Below are 12621 nucleotides of genomic sequence, written 5' to 3' on the forward strand. Positions count from 1 at the left end.
AAGTCCTGAGCAAAGCTGAATTCGGCTCTAAACAGGTCTCCGATGTAAAAACCCAGAAGCAATGTCATGACATCATTTCCAGGTACTGGAACCTTAAAGGCGCCATATTTAAAAAAAAAATGAAAGCATTCAAAACAGCCAAACTTGGGGTTTTGAATGCTTTTAAGTGCAGAGGAGGGGGTTGGGGTCTTTTAGAGCACCTGTTACTGCCTATTACTGTCACAAGGGATGTTTACATTCTTTATGACAGCAATAAAAATGATACTTTTTTTTTTTTAAGCGTAAAAATAAAATAAACTAATTAAGAAAAAAAAAATGTGCCCCATCCCTCCGAGCTTGCGCGTAGAAGCGAATGCATACGCAAGTCACGCCCGCATAAGAAAGGGGTGTTCAAACCACACATGTGAGGTATTGCCGTGATCATCAGAGTGAGACCAATAATTCTAGCACAAGACCTCTTCTGTAACTTTAAACTGGTAATCGTTAAAAATTTTTAAAGCGTCGCCTATAGAGATTTTTAAGTACCAAAGTTTGGCGCTATTCCACAAGTGTGCACAATTTTAAAGCATGACATGTTAGGTATTTATTCGGTGTAACATCATCTTTCACTTTATATAAAAAAATTGGGCTAACTTTACTATTTTTTTTTTTTTTTTAATTCATGAAAGTGCATTTCTTCCCAAAATATTACATTTGAAAGACCTTTGTGCAAATACCGTGTGACATAAAGTATTGAAACGATCGCCATTTTATTCTCTAGGGTCTCTGCTAAAAAAAAAGATATATAATGTTTGGGGGTTCTAAGTAATTTTCTAGCAAACAATACTGATTTTAACTTGTAAGCAACAAATGTCAGAAAAAGGCTTAGGCTCGAAGGGGTTAATAAAGGTTTGCGTTTGGGTTTTATACTACTTTGTGTATTACAGACGGCTGACAATCACAATACATTTGGACTGGAAGTTAAAGCATAAGGCAGTTTAATGTGCAAATATAGCTGAAATTCATAGTCACTTTTCCAGTTTGAAACAATCTACCTAGGAATATGTCAAAGCCATCACATTTCACATGCCATGCCTCCATCCAGAACACAGCAATTGATGCATTGTTTACTGGCGGAGATAAAGGAATGTTTGTCAAGCTTTGTACTGGATTCTGTTTGCTTATATAACAGAATTGTAGGCAGACTTGATGTGAAAATGTCTGCATATGGTATGTTCAGCTTTTGAGCTTGTTTATAATGTAGAATAGGGAACATGCATACTTAAGTAAAGTATGGGTGGGAGTTAAAGTGTTGTGACACCAGCTGCCAGCTTGAAGTACCTTTCCTTGGTCTGCTTGTACAATGCCTGTGTTCATTCTTGGCTTAGCCCATATAAGTTATTTTTGCAGATAACATACAGTAACCCATAACTGCCAAGGTGCATTAATCTTTGGCTGACCAAAGCAATGATCTTTGTTTGCCATGGGTTTCTGCACTTTGCTTATTAACCTAAGTAAATCAGCCTGTTGTTAGCATGGGGCCATTCACTACTATCAGCAGCAATTATTTCATACTCCAAGCTTGAATACTCTTGCTGCTAAATGCAATTTTTATTCTACAATAGCTCTTTTATTGACTGCATTTCAGTATTATTTTTACTTTGAAGGTTATCCATTAAATGTTCCTCTTTTTATTAAAAAAAAAATCTGTCTAAAGGTCATAAAATATTAGTTGCCATGGAGACACTTCCAAAATGCAGTAAGGGACTGTTCAGAAATAGAGATTTGATTGAGCAGTGCCTTCCTGCTGCCAGGTGGAAGTATGCTAGATGATACCACACTAGATGTTAATACCTTCAGTCTCTTCTAAATGCCAGATGCTTTACACTGATACTGAAACATCAATAAGTCCAGCAGCTCTCTCAGCTGCTCAGTCCACTTTACTGTATCCAGCCCGTAAGATCCTTGCCCTGGTATAATTAGCAGTATGTAAGTTTACTGCTGTAGCATCTGCTGGTGATTTTAGAGTCCAGCAGGGATCCTAAATCAGTGTGCAAGGCATCAAAGTATGGTACATTTCCAAAGCTAAACTCTGAGTGGGACATTAGTCATCTCCAGTCTAACAGCTTCTGAACTAAAAGATATCATCTGTTACAGTGGGGACACCAAATATCTGTTCGAAAGCTGTTAATCACATATGAAGAGTTGCTGAGCAAAGCTTTCATCGCACTTTATATCAGCCCGGGTATTTTTTCACATTATAGGCTTAGACTGCCTTTAGAGTAGATTACTGGACTCCATTAGCTTTCTTAAAGCACCATGTACCATAAACACTTGCCATACTTTGTATCACATAAACTGTAACATGATATACTTTTTTTGTTTGTATTTCAGTGCTGCTGATCTCCTCTAGCCGATTTCAACCACTTCCTGTCTATTAGGGATAGACCGATATGGTTTTTATAGGGCCAATACCGATATTTTGGTCACGTATCGGTATCGGCCGATATGGGCCGATATTTTTTTTTTGAAAAAAAGACAATTTTTGACACAAATCTGGTACTGAACATGTTAATTTTTGTTTAATGCTTTGTGGCTGGCTTGCTGCACCCTGTGGTGGGTGGTTGGCTGGCTTGCTTCCTGTGGTGGGTGGCTGGCTGGCTGGTACCCTGTGGTGGGTGGGTGGCTGGCACAGGGGCTGTGGGTGGCTGGCTGGTAGAGGGCCTGTGGGTGGCTGGCTGACTGGTACAGTGCCTGTGGCTGGCTGGTACAAGGCCTGTGGGTGGCTGGCTGGCTCGCTTGTACAGTGCCTGTGGCTGGCTGGTACAGGGCCTGTGGAAGTGGGTGGCTGGCTGGCACCAGGCAGCTGTGGGTGGGTGTATGGCTGTGATAAACTCCTGCGAGACTATTAGTCTCAGACTAGTCCCGACTCCAGACGAGGCTGTCCAAGGCGAGGGAGGCGGCCTAAGAAGGCAGAATGACGTCACAAAAATAGCGGCCAGTTCCTGGGCAGATACCGATATATCGGGGAAAGTGCATATCGGCCCCCGATATATTGGCCTTGCCGATAACTGGTCTATCCCTACTGTCTATATGCACCTTGTTTCCAGAGCATGCACAGTATCAGCATAGCTGTTTGTAGTCTACCCCAGGAGAGCATTTGAAAGTCAGTGGTCATCCACATAACTGAAAGTGCCAAAACAAGGACCTTTACAGTGGGTCACTAGGTATTTTTAAAAAGAGCTACATGTTTAACAATATTCAAAAGCAACTTTAGTGTGTATGCTAACATGTTAAAGCTTGTATGAGATTTAGTGATTGGGTTTAGATCTTCTTTATGCCTGGTACACACACTGAGAATGTCGGACGAATGATCGTCCTTTTTTTTTTATATCGAAAATGAATAGGTTACTAAAGTTACGAAAATTCTCGTAAGGGCTCTTTCACGCGGTCCGCATTCTGTTGCGGACCATGCTCTGCTCAGCGGGGATCGATCCGCCGATCCCCGCTGAGCAGGCGGATGACAGCTCCGTATCCGCACACAGTGCGGAGAGGGAGGTGTCAGAGCCCCGCTGCTCTCTATGGGAAAATGGATGAGAGCGGACCGCTTGTCCGCTCTCATCCGATCCGATCCCCTGGGAGGATGGAAAATAGGGTTTCCATCCGTCCGGATTTCACGGACAGGATCGGATGCGGACGGCAGCGGGTGTCAGCGGACATGTCCCTGCTGACATCCGCTGCTCCATAGGGCTGAATGGGGCATCTGATCAGATCCGCCTAAAAAACTGACAGGCGGATCTGATCGTAACGCCCGTGTGAAAGAGCCCTAAGGCAGAATAGAACTTCTCGCAATGATGTATTGTATTTTATTGTATTATAATGTATTTTTTATTTCAGAGCATGCGTGATCTTGTCCCTTTGAATAATTTTGCATTAACTGTTGTGATCCGCTCTCGAAAGCTATGTACTAATGATCAGATTATCGGACTATCGCTCAGAAAGCTGTATTTTTTTTTTTTTTTTCGATTTTCTCATCTATGTCACTAGATGCATTATTTCATGCTGAGATTTATGGGTCCTTTCACACGGCCGCTCCGTGTGTCCGCAAATCATCCTATTTTTTTGCGGATGATTTGCGGACATAATGTAAGTGAATGGCACTGCGGATGTCAGCAGAATACCATCCGCTGACATCCGATTTTCCTCCTTTCAGTTCTGTTCCGTTTTTTCGAATGGAACAGAACCCTATTTTTTCTTCCGTGTAAAAAAACGGAAAGGAAGGAAAATCGGATGTCAGCGGTGTCATCCGCTGACATCCGCAGTGCCATATACTTACATTATGTCCGCATATCATCCGCAAACGGATGGGATGATATGCGGGCACACGGAGCGGATGACAGAAATGTCATCCGCTCCGTGGAAAAAAAAAAAAAAGTCCCGCAGCGGACCTTTCACACGGAGCGGCCGTGTGAAAGAAGCCTAAATGTAAATTTAAAAAATAGTACATATTTATTAAAATACAGTGCATCCAGAAAGTATTCACAGCGCCTCATTTTCTTTATCATACATCACGGGACACAGAGCCATATTTATTACATATGGGTTATAGGCCACCTTCAGGTGATGGCACACTGGCAACCAATCAGACAGGATGTCCCCCTATGTAACCCCTCCTACACAGGAAGTTTTTTTTGCCAGTGTCTTAAAGGTGATGGTCACGGTGGAGAAGCTCTCCACATTTCAATTTTTTTCCTCAAGAAGAAGAAATAAATTTATGCTACAAACTCCGATCAAAAATCGCTAAATCTAAGGGGTTAGCAATCAGATCCATCCAAAAAAGTCAATGACTAAAAAGATGGTACCTGAGCCTCGGGAAGGCAGATACGGGGTTTTGGCTGTAACGTTGTCCTTTTAGGCACTGGATCCTGGGATCCGGACCCTTGGTAAAACCAATCCCAAAGGCGCTCTGGCATGGTGCTCTACAGGTCCAAGGGAGTGGCCCCTCTAAAACAGAAGGTGGGCAAATGACAGTAACTCACCATGAGGGATGAAGATTGGATTCTTGTTACAAACAGAATCCTGCGGCAGGACTAGTAAGTCCACTTTAAAAATATTTGTATTTTTATGCACTGTTCCCTTTAAGATAACAGCGGTGACAAATCGCATTTGGTTGCTTATGCTGCTCTCACCCCGTGTTGTTTGGCGTGTAGTTTTTCACCGTGGCGCGAAAGTGCCCACGCATCTGTCTTCTCAGAAGCTCCGGATCAAGCAGCGCCTTCAGTAGGGTGTCTGTGGCGAAGGATCGTCCACGCACGTGCATATTCGCCATTAAAAAACAAGCATACGCTTGGAGCAGGAGGAGCGTGTCATGACGCGATTAGCGTGCACGTGGACACCACGTAGCACGCCGTGCATGCGCAGGACAACTGCAAATGGCGCGATTTTAAAAGGAGATACTTCCAACACGCAAGCCTCTATCAGTAGGCTGGAGGGACACAGAGTAGCAGCAGATGGGTCACTGTGGTTGCATGTTTACAGTTACAGTCAGGTTCTGTATCCTTGGGATAATCAGTACTTTGTGTGATAAGCTTTATAACATGGCACAAGCTTTGAATACACTAAAGCTATTACCTCAAGTTTGTCTTGCCTAAGTGCAATGTCCTCCCAAAGAGGAGTTGGAGGGGGGGGGGCACAGCTGAAAGAGGCACTATGGTGGCGTCATCAGACCTTGAAGGTCTTAGCCGTGCTTCCTCTGTGTCTAGTCTCCCTGAAGGGCCAGAGACAACTAGCCAATCTGAGCCATTACGGTTGTCAGGCATAGTAGCTACTCCTAGTGTTTCTGTCGCAACCTACGTCACTAAGGGCGATTTGGCATCGGCTTAGCCGGCCTTGAGGGTAAGATTGCTGGCATGATTGCAGCATCGCAAGAAGGGAGGAAACGTGATAGATCCCCCTCACCTGAGCCACCCCCTGAGTCAGTTCAGGATTGGGCAGAAGATGTGTAAGAAGTAGCTGTAAATGGCCCTATAGAAGAGACATACTCAGCCTCTCAACCCAGAGATTGTTAATTCAGTCTCTCACTGAAATGGTCCGGTTTGGATCAGTGTTAATTTTGGCAGCAAATTTCAATTTAGTTTTAGTCTTAGGACTAAAATGGCATTTTAGTTTTAGTCCCATTTTAGTCTTCTGCAAGTGTTTTAGTTTTAGTCGTATTTAGTCGACTAAAACTCCAGTACATTTTGGTCGACTAAAACGTCCTACATTTTAGTCGACTAAAACGTCCTACATTTTAGTCGACTAAAACGTCCTACATTTTAGTCGACTAAAACTCATTTTAGTCATCTAAATGGTCATGGTCAGGTCAGAGCGGAGGTCTGTAATGCTGCTGCCTGCAGTCAGTGCAGTGAGTGCACACAGTGCTGCTCAAAATGCTGGATGGGGGTCTCAGGTTTAAGGGTGGTCTCTGGTCTGAACTGAAGTTGTTGAACAGGATGGGCCGGGTGGGCCTCAGCGGCCTGTATGCACGCACACAGTCCTGGATGGATGGCCGAATCGGATGCCAGTGGTGACTGGTGAGTGGTCTGAGGGGACTCAGAGAGGCAGTAATAGCTGGCCTGGCTGTTAACTCACAGTGGGTGCTCTGTTCTGGATGTGGTGGTGGCTGGGTGCCAGTGCCGTGTGATGAGCCGGGCCTGGCGCGTCTGGCTGTAGTGCTGCAGCTGCAGTGCTCTGGTGAGGTCAGGTGACTGGTCTCGAGTCGACTCTCTTGTAGTAGTCCACTCCTCACGTCGGACGTCACGGGCACGCCACGCCAGACGCCACACAAGCGGAGCTCCGTGAAAACCGGAAGTTGGGTAAACGTCCCTCCCTCACATTCTCGTTTAGTTTTCGTTCGTTAACGAAAATGGATTTGATTTTCCTCATAGTTGTCATCATTTGACGAAAATGTGCTATACTTTGCGTCTCGTTTTCGTCAGTTGAAAAATGCTGGTGACGAAGACGTTTTCATTGAGAAATTAACACTGCTGTAAACTCCATTGGCTGTAATGTCATTGCACATATTACCTGAATATATTACCAACATTAAATATTAGGGAAAAATATAAGAAAAGCCTTTTTCTTAATTGTTTAGTTTTCAGCAGCTTAGTAGATGCTCCTTACCTATGCGTATGCGGTGGTGCAATACATGTTTAAACTTTAATGTGCTATTATTACATGCTCTGGATGGAATTGTGTTGCCGATATAGAAATGGCCAGCAGAGGAGTGTTAATTTTGATGATGTCAATTTTTTATTTAGTTTTAGTTATAGTCTTATGACTAAAATGCCATTTTAGTTTAAGTAGTATTTTAGTCTTAAGACTAAAATGCCATTTTAGTTTTAGTCGTATTTTAGTCATCTGAATTGTTTTAGTTTTAGTCATATTTTAGTCGACTAAAATTGTGTTAATTTAGTCGACGAAATTAACACTGGTTTGGATACAAATTACCTCCCTTACAGATGTCTGAAGTCTTTTTCCTCTCTAAGCTCATTGTGCCCTCCTCATAGTCCTCAGGCTTTTCCCTTACATCTGCTCTCATGCAGGTAATGTATAAGGGTTGGGATCATCCTGATAGGATTTTTGTTCTTCCCAAAAGGTTTTCACTATTGTATCCTATGGATGAAAAATTCACAAGAAAATGGAGTATGCCTACTGTGGATGTTGCCATTTCTTCAGTTAACAAAAGTTTGACTTGATCTGTGGATAATGCCTAGGTTTTTAAAGATCCAGCTGATAAGAAGTTGGAATCTTTACTAAAAGCCTCCTTTGCTGTTCAAGGGTCTGCGATACAACCAGCAGTAGCAGCTATGGGAGTTTGTCAGTCTTTAAAAGACCGTATTAAGCGATTGTCCAGGATGGTTCCTTCTCAAGGAGAGTCTGTGGAAGATTTGACAGATCTACCTCGCACTTTATGTTTTGTAGTGGATGCCCTTAAAGACTCCATACAACAAATGTCACGGTTTGCTCTTTTGACAATGCATATGTGCAGAATCCTATGGCTAAAAAGCTGGTCTGCGGAATTACCGTGTAAAAGGTTGCTGGCTAGCTCTCCCTTTCATGGAGAACACCTATTTGGTGATGATTTGGATAAATATATCCAAAAGATTTTGGGGGGGAAGAGTGCGTTGCTACCCGTTAAGAAGAAAAGCAAATGTCCTCCTTTTAAGATTCCCAGACTCCCAGTGCTTCTAATCCCAGGCAGTTACGACAGCCCCTGATATCTGGATCTAGAGCCAAGCCTTCAGGGCAAGGGCAGAAGAAACCCTGGGCCCAGAGATCTACCAAGTCTACCTCTAAGCCTTCCTTGTGAAGGGGTGCCCCAACTCAATTGGTTGGGGGGAAGGCTGCCACGGTTCTCGAAGGCCTGGGTAGAATTAATTCAGGACAACTGGATTATTTCCACCATCACACAGGGATACAAACTGGAATTTCGGATGTTCCCACATTCTTGGTTTGTAAAGTCAAACATACCTGCAGATCCCCTAAAAAGAAGATCTCTTTTTCTGGCTCTGGACCATTTAAGAGTGATTACAGAAGTGCCAGAGGTCAAATGATTCAGGGGTTTTTACGCAAACCTTTTTGTAGTCCCCAAGCCAAACGAAGACGTGAGATCTATTCTGGATCTCAAAAGTCTAAACCAGTTCCTGAACATTCATACTTTCCATATGGGGTCAATTCGTTCAGTCATGACCTCCCTGCAGGGAGAGAAATTTCTAGCACCCATAGACATCAAGGATGCATACCTTCATGTGCCAATTTTTCAGGCCCATCAAAGGTTTTTAAGCTTTGCAGTAGGAAATTGTCATTTTCAGTTTGTGGCCTTGCCCTTTAGGGTTGGCCATGGCTCCAAGAGTGTTCATAAGGATCCTAGCTCCAGTATTGGCTGCCCTAAGGTCTGAAGGGATATCAGTGATAGGATATCTAGACGATATATTACTAATAAATCTTTCGGCCTCGGCTCTAAGCTGAAATCTTTTACAGACAGTTTATTTCTTATAACATATGAGTATCTGGGTTTCCTTGTGGACACAATACAGGCAAAGGTATTTTTGCCATCAAGAAAGGTCACAGACCTGAAGGTTCTGGTTTGATCCATAAAAAGGCAAAAGTATCCTTTTGTACATCTTTGCATGAAGATATTAGGGAAGACGGTGTCCTCATTCAGAGCAATTCCCAGTGCTCAATTCCATGCCAGACGCTTGCAGAACAACATTCTGAAAGCATGGTCCAGAAAGGTCCAGTCCCTAGACTGGTGCATGTCTCTGGTACCAAGAGTTCGTCAGAGTCTAAGTTAATGGCTGTTATCCAGAAATTTGGAAAAAGGGAAATCCTTTCTTCCAGTAGTCTGGAAAGTAGTGACTTCAGATGCCAGTCTCTCTGGTTGGGGAGCAGTTCTGGAGGAGGCCACAGTCCAAGGAAAGTGGTCTTGGTTAGAGATACTGTAAGTCTCCCCATCAATGTCTTGGAAATCCCAGCCGTTTGTCGGGCTTTAAATTTCTGGACGCCCAGACTTTGGGGTTACTCTGTCAGGGTACAATCGGACAATGCCACAGATGTGGCTTATATCAACCATCAAGGAGGCACCAAAAGTCGGTCAGCCCAGAAAGAGGTAGATATCATCCTATCCTGGGCAGAAAAATTTGTTCCATGCCTATCTGCGATTTTCATTCCAGGAATAGAAATCTGTCAGGCAGACTTTCTGAGTCGTCAAAAGATGTTTCCGGGGAATGTTCCTTAAACCCCGAGATCTTTGCATTGATCTGCAAACGCAGGGGGGGTCCCAGATGTAGATCTGATGGAATCCAGGTTCAACAAAAAGTTGAAGAGATTGTGTCCAGGACCAGGGATCCACTCGCAGTTGTGGGGGGGAGGGGCAATGCTTTGGTGACTCCTTGGGAGGAATTTTTCCTGATCTATGCCTTTCCTCCGGCTCAGCTGCTGCCATGTCTGTTAAGCGGAATCCAGCTAGAGGGGAAACCAGTAATCCTGGTAGCTCCAGCAGGGCTGAAGAGGTTTTAGTATAAACAAATTCAAAAACTGGCAGTGGCAAGGCCTTGGGTTCTTCAACTGCGTCCAGACCTGCTCTCTCAAGGTCCGATATTTCACCCTGCTTTACAGTCTCTAAATTTGATGGCTTAGCTATTGAATCCTTGATTTTGAAAGAGCAACATATATCTGGCCCTGCAGTTTCTACCCTGATAAAGGCTAGAAAACCAGTCTCTAGAGACCTTCATTACAGAGTCTGGAAAACCTATATTACCTGGTATGAAGCCAGGAAATGTCATCCCTGTAAGAATATCATCAGGAAAATTCTAGCTTTCTTGCAATTGGGGTAGATATGAAATTAGCCTTGAGCACTATCAAGGGTCAAATTTCAGCCTTGCCGATTTCTTTCCAGAGACCGATTGCTTTGCATTCCTTGGTTCAAACCTTCGTTCAAGGAATATTGCGTATGCTTCCACGAGTAAAGCCACCATTGTGTCCTTGAGACCTAAATTTGGTACTGGCAGTTTTTTGGTGCTGGTGGGGCATATCACTCTGGTTCTTTTGACCAGAAAATTGGTCTTTTTGATTGCTATAACTTCAGCCAGAAGAGTATCAGAACTAGCAGCTCTTTCTTGTAAAGAGATATTTTTGATTTTACATCAAGATGGGGTGACTCTACGTCCACATCCAGGTTTCTTGCCCAAGGTTGTGTCCGCGTTTCACCTAAATCAGGACATTGTACTGCCTTCTTTTTTTACAAATCCTCAAACAGAGCAGGAACGGTTACTACATTCTCTTGATGTAGTACATGCTCTTAAGACGTACTTGAATATGTCGGCTCAGATTCATAAGACTGATCTTTTGTTCATACTGCCTGAAGATTTCTCGTTGGATTTGCCAGGTTATTATCCAGGCATATGGTTTAAAAAAAAGGAAGGTTCCACCTTTTTCGATAAAGGCACACTCTACCAGATGAGTAGGTGCCTCTTGGGCAGCTCGTCATCAAGCTTCTATTGCTCAGATTTGCAAAGCCGCGACTTGGTCGTCAGTGCATATGTTCACTAGATTCTATCAAGTGGATGTTAGGACCCAGGAGGAGTCTGCATTTGACCGCAGTGTTCTGCAAGCAGCTATGTAGCCCTTTTGTAGTCTGATGGCGGTATTGATGGTGTCCCCGTCTCCTCTGGTGCATTGCTATTGGACATCACATATGTAATGAATGTGGCTCTATGTCCCGTGATGTACGATAAAGAAATATGGATTTTTTTCGACAGCTTACCTGTAAAATCAGTTTCTTCATCACGGGACACAGAGGTCCCTCCCCTCTTGTATGGGGTATTTTTTGCCTGCTACAAAACTGAGGTACTCTCTGTATAGAAGGGTTATATAGGAGGACTTCCTGTCTGATTGGTTGCCAGTGTCCATTCACCTGAAAGTGGCCTATAACCCATATGTAATGAATGTGGCTCTGTGTCCTGTGATGTACTCCAAGAAATGGATTTTACAGGTAAGCTGTAGAAAAATCCATATTTTCCACATTTTGTTATGTTACAGCCTTATTCCAAAATGAATTAAATTCATAATTTTTCTCAACATTTTACAAACAATAGCCCATAAAAGAAAAGAGAAAGGAGGCGCAAACACCTAGTGCATTACCCGTGGTCACTGTTTGTAAAATTTTAAGTAAAATGCCAAATGCATACTCGGACATGAAGATAATAAAATCGTGTTACAAGAATCCACCATACATGAAGTGGAACATGTCCTTGAAGATAGGACCTCTAAGGCGTTTCGGGAGTCAAGCTCCCTTCCTCAGAGCTCTTCACTTGGAGATAAAAAAGACCTTGGAACTGAAAATAATTATGGGTCAAACAAAAAGATGTAGCATCTAGAATGAATTGAATTGGGGTTTAGGGTTTACGCCTACTTTAATGTCATGGCGATGATTTTGTTTTGACATTTTTATAAGAAATCATGTATACTTGCATTTAGGGAGAATTTGCAATTAGAAAGTGACATGAAAATGTTGCTGCTACAACTGCATTTCACATACACAGAAAAACAATCTGTTCACAAACAATTTTACGTGCATTTCTCAGTGGCTTATCTTCTTCTTTTTCCCCAGGCTATGGATCTTGAAATTCCAGTACTGGCAAGGGATATTCCAGGCAACAGTGCAATAATAAAACATGAAGAGACGGGTTTACTTTTTTCAACCCCCAAGGTAAGGTAGATATTGACTTGATTTGACTTTGTACTCTGCAGCAATACTAAACCCACAAATGACTCCTGATAACCTACCTTCGTAGGACATTTTATTTGATCTTCTATTGTCCCTTTTGTGTGAGTGCAGGAACAGATTTCAGTATGAATATCCTTGGCTCTCTCTGTTGGCTCATAGGTATTGCTTAAAGAGCACTAGTCATGATTGGCATTTGTAAAATTATGAATTTACATTCTTTGGTATAAACATGCTAGTCATGTATAGCTACAGTACACCCCCCATCATTTTTGTATTTTTCATCCACAATAAAAGATTTTCTATTTCCCGCCTTAACTGTTGCAGAAGAGGGCCATTGGGTAAAAGTGTTTTAGTAGCGGGAAAAAGTAAGCTAG

The 12621-nt window shown here is 42.9% G+C and overlaps 1 protein-coding gene across 2 annotated transcripts in view; it reads left to right on the forward strand.

The window, feature by feature from the left end:
- GLT1D1 (glycosyltransferase 1 domain containing 1) overlaps positions 1–12621 on the forward strand; it is a 270809-nt gene that overhangs the window by 198839 nt on the left and 59349 nt on the right. Inside the window, exon 11 of one of the 2 annotated variants that reach the window (XM_082244140.1) lies at positions 12131–12229. The exons of the other annotated variant lie outside the window; for it this stretch is intronic. Coding sequence (XP_082100266.1) covers positions 12131–12229 — 99 coding nt within the window. The remainder of the gene's footprint in view (positions 1–12130; positions 12230–12621) is intronic. 2 annotated transcript variants of the gene reach the window in all.

This window comes from Pelophylax lessonae (genome assembly GCF_965119305.1).
Source record: "Pelophylax lessonae genome assembly, chromosome: 1".
In the NCBI taxonomy this organism is placed as follows: domain Eukaryota; kingdom Metazoa; phylum Chordata; class Amphibia; order Anura; family Ranidae; genus Pelophylax; species Pelophylax lessonae.